The sequence below is a fragment of the Telmatherina bonti genome, assembly GCF_933228915.1.
Source record: "Telmatherina bonti genome assembly, chromosome: 21".
Classification (NCBI taxonomy): domain Eukaryota; kingdom Metazoa; phylum Chordata; class Actinopteri; order Atheriniformes; family Telmatherinidae; genus Telmatherina; species Telmatherina bonti.
The window spans coordinates 26,613,007-26,635,784 of record NC_136630.1 but is presented as its reverse complement, the minus strand read 5'-3'; the positions used below and the strand labels follow the sequence as shown (position 1 = coordinate 26,635,784).

Below are 22,778 nucleotides of genomic sequence, written 5' to 3'. Positions count from 1 at the left end.
AATATAAGAAATGAAGAATTTCTTTTCGATCGGAACATTTGGATTGCTCAGAGTTTTTACAGATTTACAGTAAACTGAGGGGTCTAACTATATTTCTTATTGTTCATGAGTACAAAATGTATAGACTACTATCAGGAAGAGGAACCAGTTCACCCAGAGTAAAATAAAATGTCTGAGCAACCTTACCTACTATAGCTTTAATACTCGAAAATTAAAAACAAGACAAGTAACAAAAGCTTTTGTTTTCTTGACAACTGTCACAAATGCCAAGTTTGCATCTCTGGATAGAATCACTTCTTCTTATTCCTGCCCACAAATAGTTCCAGTTATTTCCTAATGTCTCTGTTCTTCTCTTTCATTCTGACACACTTAATCAGAGACAACATGGGAGAGACCGTCCAGCGCACCAGGGACCCCCAAGAACTCCATCCGACACAAGAACTCTCTGCCAGCAGGTACCTCACTTCTTCCTCTGCATCTCAGCTTCTTTCATTTCAACTTCCTGAAGTGTTTGTGTCCCGGGGCTGGGAATTCTTCTAAAATTCCTCAGTGGCACAAAGCACCAGCTCATGCTCACCACACACACACACTTCCTGTGACTAACTTTATCTGTGGCCTCAACAGCAGAAATAAGACCTCCTCTGTCTCTGCTTTGGCCCTGGTCCTGAAGGCCGACAAACAGACGGAACCAGTCAGGTTTCTGACACGTTTCCACTCTCTGGAAGTAAATTCATTCATATAGTTTACACATGAAAAACAACCTGAATCTCTCAAAATGAACAGAAAACTGTTGTATTATGTAAGTGGTGCAATATTTAAAATAAAATGTGTTATTTCTAAACATCTACTATAGTTTCCACTAATGTGCATCTGAACTGAGGTGCAGTTTTCACATTATTTTAGGTACACAGACTATTAAAAATATAGTTGACTTTGTCTTCTGAAAATAAGTTCGAACCTGTAGTCTATCTTGACGGTTCCCAACCAACATATATTCCTTGGGGACCCTTCATTCAACTGCTAGAAAGCTGTGGACCCCCGCAGCTCGCCCTGTGATGAAACCATGCAGGGCTCCAAGCTTTAATCCAGCTGAGAGGATCCCTGTCCTGTTAAACATTAAACATCTGCAGCTCATCAAGATGCTGCTGCAAGAGCTTGAAGTAGGACTAAGAGATCAGAACACATCACACCAGTTTTAACATCTTCACACTGGTTTCCAGTCAGTCACCGGATCGATGTTAAAACCCTGCTGATGGTTTACAGAATCCCAGAACGGTTAAGGACCAGAATCCATTTGTGATAGTGCCAAACAGAGCTTTAAGATCCAGACTCAGGTCAACTAGTCCAGACCAGTGTCCAGACCAGAGTCCAGGCCAGTGTCCAGACCAGTGTCCAGACCAGAATCCAGGCCAGAGTCCAGACCAGAGTCCAGACCAGAGTCCAGACCAGTGTCCAGGCCAGAGTCCAGACCAGAGTCCAGACCAGTGTCCAGACCAGTGTCCAGACCAGTGTCCAGACCAGAGTCCAGACCAGTGTCCAGACCAGAGTCCAGACCAGAGTCCAGACCAGTGTCCAGACCAGTGTTCAGACCAGAGTCCAGACCAGTGTCCAGACCAGTGTTCAGACCAGAGTCCAGACCAGTGTCCAGACCAGTGTCCAGACCAGAGTCCAGACCAGTGTCCAGACCAGTGTCCAGACCAGAGTCCAGACCAGTGTCCAGACCAGTGTCCAGGCCAGAGTCCAGACCAGAGTCCAGACCAGAGTCCAGACCAGAATCCAGGCCAGAGTCCAGACCAGAGTCCAGACCAGAGTCCAGACCAGTGTCCAGGCCAGAGTCCAGACCAGAGTCCAGACCAGAGTCCAGACCAGAGTCCAGACCAGTGTCCAGACCAGAATCCAGGCCAGAGTCCAGACCAGAGTCCAGACCAGAGTCCAGACCAGTGTCCAGGCCAGAGTCCAGACCAGAGTCCAGACCAGAGTCCAGACCAGAGTCCAGACCAGTGTCCAGGCCAGTATCCAGGCCAGTGTCCAGGCCAGTGTCCAGACCAGTGTCCAGACCAGAGTCCAGACCAGAGTCCAGGCCAGTGTCCAGACCAGTGTCCAGACCAGAATCCAGGCCAGAGTCCAGACCAGAGTCCAGACCAGAGTCCAGACCAGTGTCCAGGCCAGAGTCCAGACCAGAGTCCAGACCAGTGTCCAGACCAGTGTTCAGACCAGAGTCCAGACCAGTGTCCAGACCAGTGTTCAGACCAGAGTCCAGACCAGTGTCCAGTCCAGAGTCCAGGCCAGTGTCCAGACCAGTGTCCAGACCAGAATCCAGGCCAGTGTCCAGGCCAGAGTCCAGACCAGAGTCCAGACCAGAGTCCAGACCAGTGTCCAGACCAGTGTCCAGGCCAGTGTCCAGACCAGTGTCCAGACCAGAGTCCAGACCAGTGTCCAGACCAGTGTCCAGACCAGAGTCCAGACCAGTGTCCAGACCAGTGTCCAGGCCAGAGTCCAGACCAGAGTCCAGACCAGAGTCCAGACCAGAGTCCAGACCAGTGTCCAGGCCAGAGTCCAGACCAGAGTCCAGACCAGTGTCCAGGCCAGAGTCCAGACCAGTGTTCAGACCAGAGTCCAGACCAGAGTCCAGACCAGTGTCCAGACCAGTGTCCAGGCCAGAGTCCAGACCAGTGTCCAGACCAGTGTCCAGGCCAGAGTCCAGACCAGAGTCCAGACCAGTGTCCAGACCAGTGTTCAGACCAGAGTCCAGACCAGTGTCCAGGCCAGAGTCCAGACCAGTGTCCAGACCAGTGTCCAGGCCAGAGTCCAGACCAGAGTCCAGACCAGTGTCCAGACCAGTGTCCAGGCCAGAGTCCAGACCAGAGTCCAGACCAGTGTCCAGACCAGTGTCCAGACCAGAGTCCAGACCAGAGTCCAGACCAGTGTCCAGACCAGTGTCCAGACCAGTGTCCAGGCAAGAGTCCAGACCAGTGTCCAGACCAGTGTCCAGGCCAGAGTCCAGACCAGAGTCCAGACCAGTGTCCAGACCAGTATCCAGACCAGAGTCCAGACCAGAGTCCAGACCAGTTTTCAGACCAGAGTCCAGACCAGAGTCCAGACCAGTGTCCAAACCAGTGTCCAGACCAGTGTCCAGACCAGAGTCCAGACCAGTGTCCAGACCAGTTTTCAGACCAGAGTCCAGACCAGTGTCCAGACCAGTTTTCAGACCAGAGTCCAGACCAGAGTCCAGACTAGAGTCCAGACCAGTGTCCAGACCAGTGTCCAGACCAGAGTCCAGACCAGTGTCCAGGCCAGTGTCCAGACCAGAGTCCAGACCAGTTTTCAGACCAGAGTCCAGACCAGAGTCCAGACCAGAGTCCAGGCCAGTGTCCAGGCCAGTATCCAGGCCAGTGTCCAGACCAGAGTCCAGACCAGTGTCCAGACCAGTGTCCAGGCCAGTGTCCAGGCCAGTGTCCAGACCAGAGTCCAGGCCACTGTCCAGGCCAGTGTCCAGACCAGTGTCCAGGCCAGTGTCCAGGCCAGTGTCCAGACCAGTGTCCAGGCCAGTATCCAGGCCAGTGTCCAGACCAGAGTCCAGACCAGAGTCCAGGCCAGTGTCCAGGCCAGTGTCCAGACCAGTGTCCAGGCCAGTGTCCAGGCCAGTGTCCAGACCAGTGTCCAGACCAGAGTCCAGGCCAGTGTCCAGGCCAGTGTCCAGACCAGTGTCCAGGCCAGTGTCCAGGCCAGTATCCAGGCCAGTGTCCAGACCAGTGTCCAGACCAGAGTCCAGACCAGAGTCCAGACCAGAGTCCAGGCCAGTGTCCAGGCCAGTGTCCAGACCAGTGTCCAGGCCAGTATCCAGGCCAGTGTCCAGACCAGAGTCCAGACCAGAGTCCAGACCAGAGTCCAGGCCAGTGTCCAGGCCAGTGTCCAGACCAGTGTCCAGGCCAGTGTCCAGGCCAGTGTCCAGACCAGTGTCCAGGCCAGTATCCAGGCCAGTGTCCAGACCAGAGTCCAGACCAGAGTCCAGGCCAGTGTCCAGGCCAGTATCCAGGCCAGTGTCCAGACCAGAGTCCAGACCAGAGTCCAGACCAGAGTCCAGGCCAGTGTCCAGGCCAGTATCCAGGCCAGTGTCCAGACCAGAGTCCAGACCAGAGTCCAGGCCAGTATCCAGACCAGTGTCCAGGCCAGTGTCCAGGCCAGTATCCAGGCCAGTCTCCAGACCAGAGTCCAGGCCAGTGTCCAGACCAGTGTCCAGGCCAGTGTCCAGGCCAGTGTCCAGACCAGTGTCCAGGCCAGTATCCAGGCCAGTGTCCAGACCAGAGTCCAGACCAGAGTCCAGACCAGTGTCCAGACCAGAGTCCAGACCAGAGTCCAGACCAGAGTCCAGACCAGAGTCCAGGCCAGTGTCCAGGCCAGTGTCCAGACCAGTGTCCAGGCCAGTATCCAGGCCAGTGTCCAGACCAGAGTCCAGACCAGAGTCCAGACCAGAGTCCAGGCCAGTGTCCAGGCCAGTGTCCAGACCAGTGTCCAGGCCAGTGTCCAGACCAGTGTCCAGGCCAGTATCCAGGCCAGTGTCCAGACCAGAGTCCAGACCAGAGTCCAGGCCAGTGTCCAGGCCAGTATCCAGGCCAGTGTCCAGACCAGAGTCCAGACCAGAGTCCAGACCAGAGTCCAGGCCAGTGTCCAGGCCAGTATCCAGGCCAGTGTCCAGACCAGAGTCCAGACCAGAGTCCAGGCCAGTATCCAGACCAGTGTCCAGGCCAGTGTCCAGGCCAGTATCCAGGCCAGTCTCCAGACCAGAGTCCAGGCCAGTGTCCAGACCAGTGTCCAGGCCAGTGTCCAGGCCAGTGTCCAGACCAGTGTCCAGGCCAGTATCCAGGCCAGTGTCCAGACCAGAGTCCAGACCAGAGTCCAGACCAGTGTCCAGACCAGAGTCCAGACCAGAGTCTAGACCAGAGTCCAGAATAAACATGGAGAATGTTATGCTGCAAACAAGTGGAACAAACAGCAAGTAGAGATTAAACTGTCATCAAATGTAAACACTTAAATCTAGTTTAAAGACTTTTTTTTTCTCATGCACTTATTAAAAATCATCTTGCTTTTTATCATATAAATTGAATTTATGATTTTACTGTGATTTTTGGTATTTGTTGCAGCTTTTTATGCTTTATCTGCATCACTTGTAATGATTTTAATGTTTTATGTAAAGCACTTTGAATTGTCTGTTACATGAAATGACGTATATAAATAAACTCACCTTGCTTGTGCTCTTTGGGGACCTAAAGTTGGGACGCACTGTTCCACAGGTCTCTACCTACAACATTATGTAGTTCTCACAGCTCAGATGTGAAACTTGCACATCACATCTGCTTTCAGAGGAAGACAGTGGTGAAAGTGCTGACCTGAAGGTCCTTCAAACCTGTGGGTTGTCATGAAAACTCAACTGGAAAACCTAGATTTGCTTGTGAAATTGTAAAGTGCTCTTGAAAAAAAGAGTAAAACAAGTTGCCCAAAAGGGACTTGAGGAAGTACGTCTGACTTGACCACAATGGTTTATGGAAATAATGACTTAAGAGGAGCTGTGCATCACACAGTTTAAATGCAAGACATGGAATCAATCTAGAACTCCACCATGTGCATTAAAACAGTGAAAAGCACCAGTCTGAGTTGTTTATTCCACTTATACCACACAATAAACATTTAAGGGTTTCTTTTACAGAACTTGCTAAATATGCTTAAAGTATAAGAACTATTTAATGTTGTCCTTGATTTACTTTTATTGCTAAACAGACGTTTTTCAACGGATAGGAATGTGTGAGGTACACATAAAAAGCAACCACAAAGGGACAATTAAACCAATAACAAGTCAATAGCTTGTATGTTACTTAACTACATTTAATTATGTAGTAAATTTTGTGATTTTAGTGTGGTAATAAATAGGCACGCTCAAACACTAAAACTGTACTGAATATTACCAGTAATTGTTGCGCTGTTAAATGAAAGACACATTTAAGTAATTTGTAGTAAAGGATTTTATTTTTGTCATTGACACTAACTATATACAGTATACCACATAGACAAATCTTGAGTAGGTTGATATTATTGTAAATTTCAAACTACATTAAAATTATGAACTGATTACTAATGTATGGTTTTAATGTCAGCTTACAGATGCACATGCTAACCAGCTAAATACTAGTCATGTGTTAGCCGTAGCATGTTTCAGGTTAGCTGAAGTAACTTTCAAACTAATTTTAATTCTACTGACTTTTTAGTTGTAGATACAAATTTCTAAGGTAAAATGTTGCACTGGGATTTAATATCAATTTATCAATCAGAAACTTTGAAAAATAGGCAATGATCTGCGCTAACTCAGTAATATGATATAAATAGCTAGCCATGCAGGCCTCGTTTTTGGACAAAAAATAATACAGTTAAATACTGGCTCTTTATCCCATAAGATCATTTCATAGCCCTTTGATTAGTTAATTGCTTATTGAGAAGTAAAAAAAAAACTAATGTTTTTGTCTTTATGTGTCTTTGTCTCCCCTTTTGTGTCTCCAGTGAATGGATTTCACTCTGGTGGAAGTCCCCTGCACCATGGAGAGTATTCACACAACAGTCTGGTTAGGAAGAGCAGTATAGAGCCCCAGGTAAAACTTCCTAACAATGAAAACGTATCTATGTATAATACATGCGTGACAATATTTCTTTCCAATCATTATGGCCTGTGGGGTTCTTGACAGACACATGTAGCCACACAAGATACATTTGAAAGGGAAATTTTGAGGCAGCAAACAGGGGAATCTTTTCTTTCTTGTGTCCCCCTAAATATATAGACGTAATTAATAAGTCAGATATATGTAACTACAAGTAAACGTGAAGTTTTCACAGCTCGTTACAGGCCTAACTGATGGAAAAAGGTGAGAGGAATTGCAGTCCTGGGTGATAGCTTCAGATGGCTACATCCAGAAATATACAACACCATGTCACAAAGCTCACATCATCTCCAGCTGCTTTCTTCATCATGATGATGAGTTCACTGTCCTCCAACGGCCTCCACAGTCACCAGATCTCAGTCCAACAGAGCAGGTTTGGGATGTGGTGGAACGGGAGATTCTCATCATGATGTGCAGCAACTGTGTGATGCTTCATATCAACATGGAGGAAATCTCTGAGGGACGTTTTTAACAGCTTGTTGAATCTCTGACACCAAGAATGAAGGAAGTTTTACAGGAAAAATTGGGTCCAACCTGGTACTAGAAGGTAGACCTAATAAAGGGAACATAAATGTTATAATCATTTGACAGAAGGTAAATAGAAATATATTCATTAATACTGGACTGAAGTTCCATTCGCTATTGACTTAAGTCTTAGAGAATAGAATTATATAAGTAAAATCCCAGCAAACAAAAGACTTCCTATTGCATCTTTAGAGTCATAAAGATACATGACATTTATAATAACGGCATATGATGTCATGTTTCCACATTTCACCTGAATGCCTCTATTCCCCTCTCAGTATTAATGGAGAGACCGATTAAAGCTGATTAATCCCTCCTTCACTATCTGCCCCCCTGATCATAATTAGCAAGGCAGTCAGGGTGAAATTATACTGGATCCACCCACTACTTACTCTCTCTGTCTACTTACTCTGCTTTTCTACACTCTACACACTCTCATGTGGCTCAGATTTAAAATAGACTTCTCTGTAATTATTTTTATTTGATATATCTTTTGTTTTATCAGAAATCAAGTGTTGAAATTATTTCTTTCAAACACATTGTTGGTTTATTCCAGCCATAAGCTTAAATATTGACGTGCGTTCAGAAATTCACGGTCGCACACAAAGAGAAAAAGCACATCATGCTTTGCTTTGCTCTGCAGAACTATCCTCACTTCTCTGCACAGGAACACACACACACACACACACACACCAGCAGCAGCAGAGAGCGCACCAGTCAGATGCAGCTCGATAGGAAAACAACAGTGTTTGGGTGTGTGTATGAGTGACAGTGTGTGTATGCCTAGCCGTCATGTCAGACACAGAGGACCGAGGTTTTGACGGCGCGTCCTTCTTCTCCCTGCAGAGCCCGGGATCAACGTCGCCCACTAGGAAGCAGAACAAGGAGTCAACGGTCACGGTGAGTAAGGCAGCTGACTGAAACTACTAACTTAGCATGAACTCATCCCGGACCTCACAGCATGTATGAGCTTATGTTTCATACTGTGGACATGTTGATCCACTTGTAAGTGTCTTTCATGTTCTCCTCAGAGCTTTCTTTGTGTTTCCCTGAAGAAGAGTGCTTGTTTTCAGTTGCTAGTGTACCGACACAAAGTGACATCATCCCATTCAGCATCCAAATCATTTCTCCCCAGTAATCAAGTCAGTGGATGCTTTTTTGCCATCTGCTTGGTCAAATGCTGCTGGGAGAGGTTATCGGCTATGTTCAGACTTTCATTCAGTCAGGACCTACTTTTTTTTGTCACTCTTTACCAACACAAACTTCCGATTTGACTGGGCTCTCAGCACCCTTATCTATTGCTTGGCAATGTGATGATGTATATCATTTGGACGATAGAAAATGTATCGTTTCATATGAGGCTCTATCGTTTACACCACAATAAGGTACTGCAGTGTTTAACATCAAGATTTACTTTACAGCATGCATGCTGCAATATATAAACAAACATGGAGGAAGAAGGCAACGGTCACTTCCACTGCGATTTCCAGTGGTATTTCTATGTTTATCGGGTTGAGTGTTGGACCTGAAAGTGTACCAATTCTACACGTAAACAATACAGGAGACAGATGAAAGTATCAGTTCATCTGTGTTTCTGTTTAAACATGGATATAAAGACTTTAGAACAAAACTCTTTTACATGTGTAATTTAGTGCATTTCCAGGATTTATACGGATACGTAGTGCCGTATACATGCTAGTACCACTAGAAACCATATGGGCAGTGTTTAGCAGTATAACTGGCATGAGATCAATAGATGCATTTCCATCACATCTAGAATTACGCAAAAACTAAATATCTTAATAAAAACAACACGAATGGAAACACCTACATTTCGGAAAAAGTCTCAAATATTGTGGAAAATGTTTTTACGCTCTCATGAGGTGGTTTTACAGACATTTTGATATAGAAACATATAGCAAAAGTGTAATGAGAACACTTTTTTCACATTTATGTGTCCCCGAACGTGACGCGGGGGGGTCATGACCAGTTCTTTTCTTGTAAAGATGGCGCGGTACGGAACATACAACAGCAAATTTCAGAGTTTTAGAAAAGAAAATGAGGGAAAAAAGCTTCGAGAATCTGTAGCAAATTCTCCACAGCAAATAAAAATCCCCAAAATAACGCTGCATGCCTACTTTACATGTTCCGCAACTTTACACAACTTGAGGCTAATGTGCTAAACACTGTTCAATGAAAACACTCGCAAATCGCAGTTGTTTGTCAAAACTTACACATATTGCTTTTATTATGCGAAAAAATGTAATGGAAAAGAAGCTAGTGAAAAGAACAGAGAAGAAGAAGCTGCAATGTTTTTGATGGCCGTGCAGAGCACCACTGTCTACTGTACTTTTTCCCTTTGTCATTCATGAATTTTATCGCGATCGTCTTCATCATCATCATGTTTGTTTATGTCTAAAACCGATGTCTGAACTTAAAGGGGTCCTATTCTGGTATTTTAAGTTTTCTGAGCTTTCTACAGTGTTACAGTGTTGAATCCTCATCAGACATGTGAACGGCGCTGTTATTTATCACCTAAATGCATGTTTGAGTTTGAGTTTGAGTTCCAGCACTCTGTCCTTTGGTTTCCATGGCGACGAAAAACACATCGTTTTAGAGAGTTTTTTTCTACTTGGAAATCCTTGTGACGTCCCGGGGGATAAGGTTCGGTGATTGGTTACCTTCTACTGGTTAACAAGGGCATGTACAAATACATCAGGCGGGTGGAAAACATTGGATAAAATTATTTCCAACGATGGCTGGTGAGTTTACCAAAGAGAGACATCCTGCTGCATTCGTTGCTGTGGGTTGCTGTTTGCGCTTCGTTTTCACAATAAGTTTTCGTTGACATTGTATTTAGTTTTTTTTTGTTTTTATTGAGTTCATATTAGCCTAATCCTTCTGTTTATGAGATGTTACAATGACCTTGAAAGCAGGTGCGGTGCGCTGCAGTGGCGGGAGGCGGGGCTTAATGCGGAAGAGTCTCAATCCACTCGTTTTGCCCACAGGCTGATCTGACAGCCTACGGAGAGGGTCGGTCTGAAGTAAATAAAGCGATTTGTGACAATAACTCGATCAATCCCGGCCCTTCTGGTCCCAGAAATAAAAATAAATTAGCCTGAAATGCACATAATAGTTCCACTTTAAAGGTGAACTCTGAACTGTGCACTGCCCTCTGGTGGATGAATTGACTAGCAACCATGCCAACGTAAAGATCAATGTGAAGTATGTGGGCAGTGATATGTGAAATGGATGTAACTTTTTACACAAATAAAGGGAGAATAAATGAGGAAAATCATCAAAGTAGATACATAGCTGTATAATTTCAGCAAATGTTGTATATATGGGTACATTTCAATGCTGCATGATCAGAATGCAGAGAAACATAAATGCAAGTGATTCACCATAAACTAAAAACGAAGCTTTGCATTAGCCAATGGTGATTAATTAATCAAAGCAGTTATGACAAAATGTTAGAACTACACATATTTCTGAAATATGCGAAGTATTTTTAAATATAAATATTGGTCAGAAAGGTGGTTAATCTCTGCGATCATGGAAGATCAGGAACAAAAGTACTGGGAACTGACTGAAGGCAAAGTCTCCAACTCACAAGATCCCAATGTGGGAGGGTTGGTTGGGGAGATGGAACGGCCACTGAGGCAATAAGTTGTTTTATAAGTATGTGTGGGCATAAATGAAAACAAAAGGCGCCTTTCATTGAAGACTATTGGACGTTCCCTGACCCTGTCTCATCTTTAGCTGGGGAAGTGGGGTCAGTTGTAGAGTAAAGCCCTATTAGCTGTCAGCCTCTGGACCTCTGGTGATTAAATAGGAAGTCTTTCCCTATAACAAATTATAACCTTCATAAGCCAACTTAGGCTTCAAATAGAGTCCTAGGATCCTTATTCTACCATTTCAGTTTGAACATTGACTCTGGAAAAGTCATCAGCAGAAACATGTTCATCAGTTCACCCTGGAGGGAATTTGGCTTTGGACAACGTTCCCACTGAAGAGCTGAATAGAAACTGGGGATATTCCCTTGAAGGCTGTTTATTTCAGAGGTTAATTGGAATGACTGTGACGAAGACATGCATCATTTATTTCTTCACAGAGGCAGAAGTTAGGTTAGAGGTATGTTTATTTGTGCAAAAAATTGTCTGCTAAATTCCATAAATATTGAATCAAATTGAATTTCAGTGCTGATCAGGATGCTTCGCGTGAAGGTTGTGAAGTGGGCATTGACTTTAGTATAAAACTAGTATAAAACTTATTTATACAGTGTCAATACCAAAATGCAAGATGACTTACAGTTGGCTGTCTTAGTTACTTTGTCACCACGGTGAAAGTTTCAGGAAAGCCCACAGGAGGACATGCAGTCGTTCTAAAATGCAATATGATCTGTACTGTCCTCTTGAGTTTAATTCCTGAGTGCTTAGCATCAGGAAGGCTTTCAGTCAGCTCATTTAGCATCACTTCTGTTAGCAATTAGCTGGATAATAGGATAATTATAGGCAATATTTGAGAATCCATTTTGCTGATTACTTGAAGCAAATGTGGAGTTGTGCTGGCGTTTTGAATATGAAACCATCATCAAAAAGCTTAGAACCGCAAAATCTCTGTTGTCAAAGTGGTCCCAAAGGACCAAGGAAACAGAATGAACAATTTGAGCTTGACTGGAAATGTTTATTTGTTGTTTTCTTTTTTCGGCTGCGGAGATGAGATAATGTTGCAACCTACAACCTACAAGCAACCTACACTCATTGTCCACTTTATCAGGTCCACCTTGCTAGTACCAGGTTAGAGCCCTTTTTGTCTCAGAACTGCTGTAATTCTTGGTGTCATAGATTCAAAATGGTGTTAGCTGTTGGAGGACAGTGAACTCATCATCATGATGAAGAAAGCAGCTGGAGATGATGTGAGCTTTGTGACATGGTGCATCATCCTGCTGGAAGTTTCCATCAGAAGATGCTCCACTGTGCTCAGAAAGGGATGGACATGGTCAGCAGCAGGACTCAGGTAGGCTGTGCTGGTTAAACCATGTCATGATGGTACTAAGGGGACCAAAGTGGGACAAGAAAACCTCCCCCCACCATCACACCAGCAGCAGCCTGAAGCCTTGATCCTGACGGCAGGATGGATCCATGTTGTCATGATGTTTCCAGCAGATTCTGATCCTACCATGTGAATGTGGAGCTGAACTGGAGACTCATCAGACCAGCAACGTTTCTCCATCTTCTATTGTCCAGTTCTGGTGAGCAGTGTTGGAGACGCTTTGCAGTAACGACACTACTTTTTAGGGTAACAAAGTATGTAACGAAATTGGCTCTAGACTGTAGTAATGCTCGTCCCTGCATTACGTGTGCTGTATTTGCCCTGTGTCTGCCGTTCAGATCAGTTTAGGTGCTGCATGCATGTTCCGCCTGTGTGTGTGTGTGTATGTCCGTGCTGTGACATGTTGTCATAGAGATGGATGTGAGTGAGGTATCTGCTTGTGTCTTCACTTCTAGACTTCATATAGTATTACAAAATGATTTACAACTCACTGGAGTTTTCATTCTACTGAATTCTTTTGTTTGACTTTACAGACCATTGGAAAGGAAATCCTGTCATATGAGCTGATCATTCTGATCGATCAGCTACGGTGTGAAATCATTCTGGTATCATAGATCTCTCTGAATGCTGATGGCAACAAGATGTTTCATAACAAATATAAGTAGTGTGCTGAGTAAAAACACACAGATCTGAGCAGGAAGAAAGGAATTTTGTGTGAGAAACTGTCTGTTTAGCAGGAATTGTTTTGCTACAAGCCTAAGTAAAAAACGCCACACAACTCTTGTAGTTCCAGCAGAGTCCTGTGTCTGTTTCACTGCTGCTGGATGAAGTGAAGGGAGTTTAGCCTAAAGCTGGCTGCAGCTTCTCCTCCTCTCCTCTTCTCCTCTTGAGCTGGTTTTGAGGCGGAAGATTAAGAGCTGGTCTGTCGGAGTTTTCAGATGAGGCAAACAGATTTAATCTAGTTGCTGATCCCTGATTTAAACGGTAAATTGAGAAACAGTAAAGTGAGTAGTAAAGTGAGCAGTAATGAGTAACCTTATTACCTGACAATTAACGAGAAGTAACAAGAGAAAGTAACTCATTACGACTCATTACGACGAGTAACAACTCCAACACTGTTGGTGAGTCTGTGTGAATTGTAGCCTCAGTTTCCTGTTCTTAGCTGACAGGAGGGAACCCGGTGTGGTCTTCTGCTGCTGGAGACCATTTGCTTCAAGGCTGGACGTGTTGTGTGTTCAGAGATGTACATCTTGGTTGGAACCAGTGTTTAATGGATTTCCTGTTTTCTTTCTATCATCTCCAACCAGTCTGTCCATTCTCCTCTGACATGAACCAGACATTCTGGTCCAGACAAACTGCTGCTTGTTGGATATTTTCTCTTCTTCAGACCTTCTCTGGAAACCCTGGAGATGGTTGTGTGTGAAAATCTCAGTAGATCGGCAGTTGATGAAATACTCAGATCAACAACCATGCATAAAGAACTAACATTTATTTGCAAAGTGGTACCAGAGTCATGAAGGTGCTCATCAAGATCCTGAGTCATTAACCAGCCATGCTGGTGTTGTTGTCTGTCTCCATCCTACAGATTAACTCTGTGACGTTCCCGTCACCAGCCTGCATGCCCGAGCAACAGCTGCTGAAACCAAACGAATGGAGCTACTGTGACTACTTCTGGGTAAGTTTACCCAAACAGGTTGCAAACACTCTTCTTAAGCCAATAAAATCTCACATCTATATTAATATATAATAATGTCATTAGAAAACTAGACGTCATAAGACGATGTGTTGATAGAAAAACAAACCTACATTACAAAATAAACACTTTTTCGTTGCTGAAAACGTTATTTTAGCTAATAATGTTGCCCAATAGGGGATATGTCAAATGGATGTAGGGGAAATTAAAGACCTAACTGAAATGCAGAATATAGCAATTCATTCAGCAGTGTTACTGCTTTTATTTACTTATCTAAGTTAAGTAGAATATTTTCCTAAGGAGGGAAAACTCATTAATCACAAAGAGAGTGAATTAAGCTGTTAGTCTTATCCAGCAGGATCTTGTTGTTTTTACCTACAGGGCACTGAAAGGTCAAATTATTCAAATCCAGTGACCCTTAAAATCAGTAAACCTGCTTCAGCATCTATAGACCATCAGTGATATCTTTCAGAGGAACTGAAGTTAACACCTCCAGCAGATTTCTGCATGGAGGGATGTGTCAAAGCTGTTCTGGCAGCATGTGGTGGTCCAACACCTCTTGATGTTGCCTTCTGTTTGTCTGGAGCTCACTATTCTCTCACAAAGCCAGTTATTATATTAACACATCTGAAACACTTTCATTTTTAAGATAATAATGTTATTACCAGGGCATCTTTGACACAAATTTAATTAGTTTTTTTAAACAAAAAACAATTCAAACAACAGAATGGACTTTAGATGGCACAATTTAATGAGTGTCAATATGAATATTAAGTTTGACTAAAAGTAAAAGCATGCATAAGCGGCCCCAGATCTTTTCCAGCATCGCTGCAAACTGAGCATCAGCACTGACATTGATAAGATCCAGCTCACACACAGCTCTGCAGGATAATACAGTACATGTAAGCGGGTGGAGCACAGCAAGCCAGCTGGCCTTGGCTGCTCTGTTTGGACATCTCTCACCCCCACAGAGTAATCTCTACCAGCTGCTCGTTGAGTGCTAACACACTTCAGGCAGAGACACACTGGTAGATGCTCAGTAGTGGACAACAGAGTCAGGAAGCCAGAGTTTATCATCGGTGAATCTGAATCTGAATATGTTGACATGGCTTTAACTTACCGGGAGGGCTGGGCCATTAATTGATTTTATTTACTGATTGAAATTTGCTGTTTTATGAGTATTTATTGATCCTATAAATCTGGATTTCCCCCCTTTATTTTACAGTGGCCTTTACCTGTCATAGCAATACAAGAGTTACAATACTCCATAATTAGCCATGACACTCCACAATTAGCCACAAGAATCCATAATTAGCTACAGCACACCGCAATTAGCCACAACATTCAACAATTAGCCACACGACTCTCCAACCAAACAAAGGACTCCATAATTAGCTACAGCACACCGCAATTAACCACAACAGTCAACAATTAGCCAAAACAGTCAACAATTAGCCACAAAACCCCAACAATTTGTCACAAGAATCCACAATTAGCCACAAGGCTCCATAATTAGCTATAACATACCAGAATTAGCCACAACACTCCACAATTAGAAACACTTGTCAATTAGTCACAAGACTCAACAGTTAGCCACAAGAATCCACAATTAGCCACAAGACTCCACAATTAGCCACAAGAATCCATAATTAGCTATGACACACCAAAATTAGCCACAACACTCCATAATTAGTCACAAGACTGCACAATGAACCACAAGACTCCATAATTAGCTACAACACACCACTATTAGCTACAACACACCAGAATTACCTACAACACTATACAATTAGCTACAACACTCCACAATCAGCCACAAGACTCCACAATTAGACACAAGACTCCACAATTAGACACAAGACTCCACAATTAGCCACAAGAATCCACTATTAGCCACAACACTCCACAATTAGCCACAACACACCACAATTAGCTACAACACTCCACAATTAGCTACAACACTCCACAATTAGCTACAGGACTCCACAATTAGTCACAAGACTCCATAATTAGCTACAGCACAACACAATTAGCCACAACACTCCACAATTAGCAACACGACTCCACAATTAGCCACAATAATCCACAATTAGCCACAACACTCCACAATTAGCCAAAAGACTCCACAATTAGCAACACGACTCCACAATTAGCCACAATTAGCCACAACATTAGCTACTGCACTCAACAACTAGCCAAAACATTTCACGTTAAGCTGTTTTTTTTTTCACAACGTAAAGAGTTTAACAGAGAAAGTTAAGCTGGCTGTAAATAACTTTATGTTCACATTACAGTTAACAGTATTTATGATAGCCCAAACAGAAATTAATAAACGTTTTTCACCTTTATATTTTACTCACTTCTCAAGCTTTCCGCAAAAATATCATGTTTTTCATCAGTGTGTATAAAGATAATTAGCATAACTTCCTAAGCATCCCCCTCTGCCTGTCTTCCAGAGACACGCACATAAGCAAGTGCACAATTAAAGCTAACGTAAACACATCAGCTAGAAAGGACTAAATAAGTCCTAAACAGGTACAGTGTTATCAGTTATTAGGATCTGTTTCTGAATTAGTTTAAAGACTGTTTGTAAGACTGTCAAAGATAGAAGAACAAGTGACTCATTTTGGAAAACTGTACTGTAGAGGCTGATGACATAACCTTCAACCTTAGACCAAATTTCCAAGATGTTAATGTTCAGACGCAGAGTGAAGTCCTTCCACTTTGTGGTTAGACTAGTGTGAACACGGGCTGATGAAATGCACGAGGTTCTAGGACTCCAGAACAAAACCAGAACCAGGACAGTAGCTGTGTTTCCAATAGTTTTTCACAAAATAAAAGGAACATTTCTAAAGTTTTGAAAAAGTACAATTATCCTCTTTGAATGGCTTTCAGAGAATAAGCTCTAATTCTTGGAAAATCTGGTCCCACAAAACTCCACTTTTCGAAGCCCATCTCCCTCATTTCTCTTTTTAATTCCTTGTGATACTCTGCATTTTGCTGTTCTTTGCTATTAATGATGGTGGTTATTTCTAAAAAGATTTCCGTCTTCCCCTCCGTCCAAACATAAGCCACCATCTTTACTTGAAATGAAGTGTAGAACTGGGCTCTGAAATGCACCCTGTATGATTTAACCCACACGCTGTGTTTATTTCAGTTGTGTTTGCTTTAACAATGCTTCTCTTGCATGCTTGCTGTGTTTTATCTCTTAGGCTGACAGGAAGGATCCCCAGGGCAACGGCTGCATCACTGGATTTGAGGTTTTGCTGCAGAAACAGCTGAAGGGGAAACAGATGCAGAAAGAAATGGCAGAGTTCATACGAGAAAGGTATCGTTCTAATTTGCCATCATTTTCTCTTTTCCTTAATTACTTCACCTCAGGTTACCATGAAAACCATACAGTTTCAATTAAAAACAAACCACTTCCCCCTTTTGGTTTCTACTCATGCACATCACTCATGTTGCACAAGACAGGAAACACACATGGAAGCTGAGTTGCAGGAAAGCTGTGTGGTAATCAAAGTCTCTACTTCCCCCTCAGAATAAAGATAGAAGAAGAGTACGCCAAGAACCTCTCCAAACTCTCCCAGATCCCTCTAGCTGGCCAGGAGGAAGGGTGAGTGTGAAAGAAAACCCACTCCCCCATCCCCAGCACCCACCCATCCTTCTCAGAGAAGCCTGTCGCACACATGGCTGCATGAGTCAAAACTTTTTCTAAAAAGCACATCAACACTTCAACAGCAGTCAGCCAGACTTCCCAGTATGCAGCCACTTTGGTTTGTAAAAGCAGTAAATGGTGTGTTTTAAAGTCTTCTGCGCTAAACATGGAGCTGCTCTGAGGCATAGTTTTACCTACAGTACACAGAAGCAATGGGGTGATCAAAGAGGAAACTTAAGTCTTTTATCAAGAAACTGCATCAAACTATGCAAGTTCCAGTCTCTTATATATGTGAAAAGAAAAACTATATTCTCCATTTTGTGTTATTCAAATTCCAGCTAACACACTCCTCTGGTCCTTTACATGGCTTGAAATTAAATACTAGCCTGGTGAGCCAGACTCTCTCGCTGTACCAGCGTAGAGTCTGGGGACTCACTCGCATCAACAGATTTCTAGGGCGGGACAAACAAGCGCAGAGTAAACCAATCAGAAAAATGGCGGCTGTGGCATCAGTAAAGCGGCAGCTCACAATGTCCGGAAGTGTTCAGTAGAGCGAACGCAAAAGAATAAAATAAACATGGCGAAGACATAAATGACCTGTGTTGTTTTTGCTGTCAGTTGTTGAGATTTTAAGGATTCGGTATGTTCCTGGTCATTTAAAACAGCGTCTACGGCAAAAAGAAACAAACTCCCACTACGTCCGTGCGCCATCTTGAATGTTTTGAAGAATACGGGGTGACACAAGGCAAGAGTCCCCTCAGATCCTCCAGTGGCCAGTTTGTTTTAGACCGATGTGAATCTCCGTGAAGGGGAGGGACTCCAGACTGAGTCGCTCGGTATTGAATATATAGAGCACTCCAGTCTGACGTGCCATTCTAATTATATACACCCTCAGATAACCAAAACGAAAAACCTTTTCATTATTTCAGGTTAAAGAACTGAGTTAAAATGCAGAAATAGAGTGTGAAAAACTAAGTAGATCATCCCTTCTTTCACTGGAGTAAAGCAAGGTGCTGAACATCAGTGCATTGATTATCATACACACACATTCAGGTCTGTGTAGGTAAATGCAGGAAAGACATCAACGATGATCTTAGAGAAGCAACTGTCGGTGCCCATCGATCTGGAAAAGGGTTATAAAGCTGTTTCCAATCAATTAGAACAGAGAATATCCCAGCGAGTTTACCTCAAGATCAGACCATGCAAAATTCATAGAAACTGTAGAAACCCCAAAAGCTACATCTCAGACTCTCCAGGCCTCTGCTAGCAAGCTGAATGCTAAAGTTCATAACGTTGTCATGAGTATAACACCGTAGCTTGTTTGGAGAGAAATTCTCTCTAAAAAGAACATGATAGCACAGCTTAGGTTTGCAAATCTGCATCTGAACAAGACTTCTGGAAAAATGTTCTTTAAGCGCCACAACATTTCCACACTAAACTTTTTCCTTTTTCCTTAAAAAAACAACAAATTTATACAACAACCGCATGAAACTTTGAACCGATAGGCCCAGGTGTGCAATACCTCCTCAAGACCTGAGAACAACGCCACATCAAGCGCTATATGCCAGCCGCTAGTTATCTGGCACATATAACTTCTACACTGATGGCATAAATGTTCGACTAGAAACAGGTTTTGCTTCAGCAGACCAAATAAATGAAAAAGATGCAGCATCACAAACACACGAAGATCCAACATTGTTGTTCTGCTCTTCGTTGGTTAAGCAGGGTCTGGTTGCATGGGCGTAATATGACGTGAAAGACGTCAAGTAGCTAAAATGTTCCAGTTCCGGTTTGCAGCGGCATTCTCACGTTGCGTTGGAAGACAATTTCACTCAAGAGGCCATGATCAAATCTTTTCTCCATCCAGCGCATGTAAACAAGAGGCCACATTACAGAAAAACTATTTAGTGTCACAGCATTGTGGCGTAAACGGGGCCTTCCACAGACCAGACCAGATGTGGACGTTTTGTCTGAATGAACAGCAGCGCGTTGGAGTCTGAGAGCTAATATTTGGTTGAAATGTGATTTTTCATCAGGAAATTTTCTCAAACACATCAGCAAATCTAAAACAGAATGACTGGGAAAGAAAAGAACGAAGATGTTGACGTGATCCAGTCCGAGTCCAGGCCGCAGCCAATATGCTTTTAGCAGAGTGGACCAAAACCACCTGAGATACTCATAACATCATACTGAAAACAATGACTTGAAGTAGCGAAAGGTGGATTTACAAACTACTAAATCGTGAGGTTGACTTATTTTTAAAATGATGCATAACATGTAAGTTTAGTCAGACCCAGTTTCTGTTTAAGTCCTGACACATAAAACCTCAGAGTTTCTCTGTGTTACGCATCACTGCAGTTACATAATCTTTTACGTCTATTATGAGTTATTTTATTCAGTGTAAATTGACTCTAATGGTATCTAAGTTGAGCAATTAGCCATTCAGACGGACATCTCCCCACTGAGTAAGCCAGTCGACCCATGGAAAGATCCTGCTGTGAGTCTGGGTCTGGAGGCCCCATCAGCCATGTTATGAAACAGCCTTAGCCTTCCTGTAAACCGCTGGGCGCTTTGATCTTCTCCATCCTGCAGCATACGCCGGCTATTAAGAGAGCGCAGAGGAAAGGATGAAAACGTCTGTACACTGTATGGGTGTTGGAGGAGGGTGGAGTGGTGAATCCCTGCAGGGCGTAAGGGAGTCTGCGGCCTCTCGTCTTTTCTGCAGTCTGACAGCAGAGGGGATGTCAAGCTGAGGGCGGCTCTTTGTCTGATGCACCGAGGAGGACAGAAGAAGTAACTGAAAGCTGAGAAGAACGGGACCTGTTGGATACTGTGGCATTATTTAACTCTCCTTATTAAGAAATACCACGAGGAAACACTGACACTGCATAGCAACGTGACAAAATGAACTATTTGTGGACTAAAACACGGTCTTTTCGCTGTATGGATTGTGATGGCGTTGGTTATTTCCACCAATCTTTTTTTTTTGTCATGGTTGAACAATTAATTGTTTTCAAATTGAAATAATAATTTAACATATTGCAATTAGTAAATCCAAAAGATGGGATTCATTTCCATGTGTCACAGTGTCTGATCCAGAAGTTAAACCACAGTTTTACAGATCCACTCCTTCAGTCGCATTTTGTCATTTAAACATCAGGTAACTGCTTCAGTCAGCTGTCAATCGCAGTATTAATTTTCCATAAATGACAGAGATAAAAACCACAGAGGACAGAAAACTGTTCAACTTCCGATGCTCATGTTCCCGCCTCCTGTAGTAACTTTAAAGGTGAAACGTGAAAAAACAAAACAAAGATAAACTCAAGAAATATAGTATGTATCGTTACAAAAATGTTTTTCTATTGGTATCTAATCATTTTATAATACCTGTAATGTTTTTATTGTCTTAGACTGAGTCATTTATATCTACATGTGACGGGTCCACATACACAGCAGCTGTCATATCTGTGGCACAATTTTTCTACGGTGTCTCTGAATGGACAAACAACTCAGTGTGTGATTATTTTAAACTGCAGTTTTGTTTGATAGGACACAAAGCACTGTTTGGGATAAGTACGGCCTGAAAAAGACCGTAGAGAAAGACAGTAAACATGTACACGATGTTGAAGTAGTTACCTGTAATGCAGTCACCGTCGCACTTCAGGGCACTGGATCCTCTCACCGATGAAAACATGTTTATGTCTGAATGAATTTTGGCCAATGATGGCCACCATCCAACTGTGCTTCATGTTTTTTTAGTAATTTGTTTTGCACATTTTTACCTCTAGATGTCAGTAATAGTTACGGCTGTGACGATATGTTTTTGTCCCGATTCAAATCAATTCTGATTATTTGGGTGCCGATTCAATTTAAATTGTGATTCTCACACTTCTTCGATATTGCAAATTTTTGTAGATTTACTAAATTTATTTTAGATGTCCAAAACTTTTTTTTGCCCGTCATTTTTCTTGATTTCAGTGAGGAAAAAGCAACCCAGTAGCCAGACCATTATTCTGCTGCTATAATGCCCAAGAAGTAAAGAGATCAATAAAAAAAAGACACTTTTTTTTTTTATTTATTCGGAAAAAAAAAAGAAGATTTTGAACAAAACAAAAATTCGATTTTAAAATCGTGAAGAAAAAAATCCAAAATATTGGATTTTTTTAAATTAAATTTTTCCACCCCTAGTGATAGTTATGCACTGCACCTTTAATTCAATATAATTTTCAGTGATAGTAGCATAGGTTTATGTAGTATCTTACAGAGTTTACAGGCTTTATTTAACGTGTCATCAAACTAAGAAACCAGGCGAACTGCAGATCAGTAGGTGTGGAGGGTTTAGCTAGGCTCAGCCTGCCTGCAGCATCTACTGTACATGTAAGATCCCTCCTCCTCACATCATGACATGACACAGAGTAGGTAGGAACTGCCTCGTATAGAATCCAGATTATGCCAGCCAGCTCAGCCGGCCCACACCCACAAAAGTGCAGCACAGTACTTTCATTATGCTGTCCCTCAAGCCGGCTCTGTTGTCAAACAGGACAATCAGTGTTTTGTTGGTCAGTTCCTACCATCTGACCGGCCGCAGCCCAGAACCAGCCGTCCATTTATTCCTGAATTTACCATTTGTTTGGTGGAGATGTGCCTGAAGCATGTGACTTTTTTTTTTTATAGCTACCAACCCTGCTCTGTTACAGATATGTTGACTCACTGAGGATTAATTTTCCCTGAAATCCCGTATGAATATGGGCCGCAGGTGATTCTGTGTGAGCGGGGAGTTGAACAGTGCATATACATCACAGATGTGACTGACCAGCTGTGAGCAACGGATTTGATGCAGTTTTTGCATCCTGGATGTGTTTCAATGTGAACATTTTGCATGTGGATGAACTTTCAGAGCAACCTTGCTTAGTTAAATGGCTTTTTCAGATTCTTTACGGCTATTTTCAGTAAGTTACAGTACCTTGACAATCTTAACACACATTCTCCACCTTGGTTCAAACCTGTGGTGATTGTGCAATAGTTTTCACCAAGACTCTAGGAGCTGGTTTTCTACTTACACACACACTGCACACACATACACACAAAACCAAACCAAAAGCAAACACTAGCCTTCCTCTCCCAGGGACCTTTCAAGTTGGAT

General features: G+C 43.1%; 1 protein-coding gene across 1 annotated transcript in view; it reads left to right on the top strand.

Moving 5' to 3' along the window:
* Positions 1-22,778, top strand: part of gas7b (growth arrest-specific 7b) — an 85,870-nt gene that overhangs the window by 42,779 nt on the left and 20,313 nt on the right. Inside the window, exons 3-8 of the mRNA XM_079260402.1 lie at positions 378-455; positions 6,550-6,638; positions 8,076-8,129; positions 13,870-13,959; positions 17,190-17,305; positions 17,519-17,593. Of these exons, the coding sequence (XP_079116528.1) occupies positions 378-455; positions 6,550-6,638; positions 8,076-8,129; positions 13,870-13,959; positions 17,190-17,305; positions 17,519-17,593 (502 nt within the window). The remainder of the gene's footprint in view (positions 1-377; positions 456-6,549; positions 6,639-8,075; positions 8,130-13,869; positions 13,960-17,189; positions 17,306-17,518; positions 17,594-22,778) is intronic.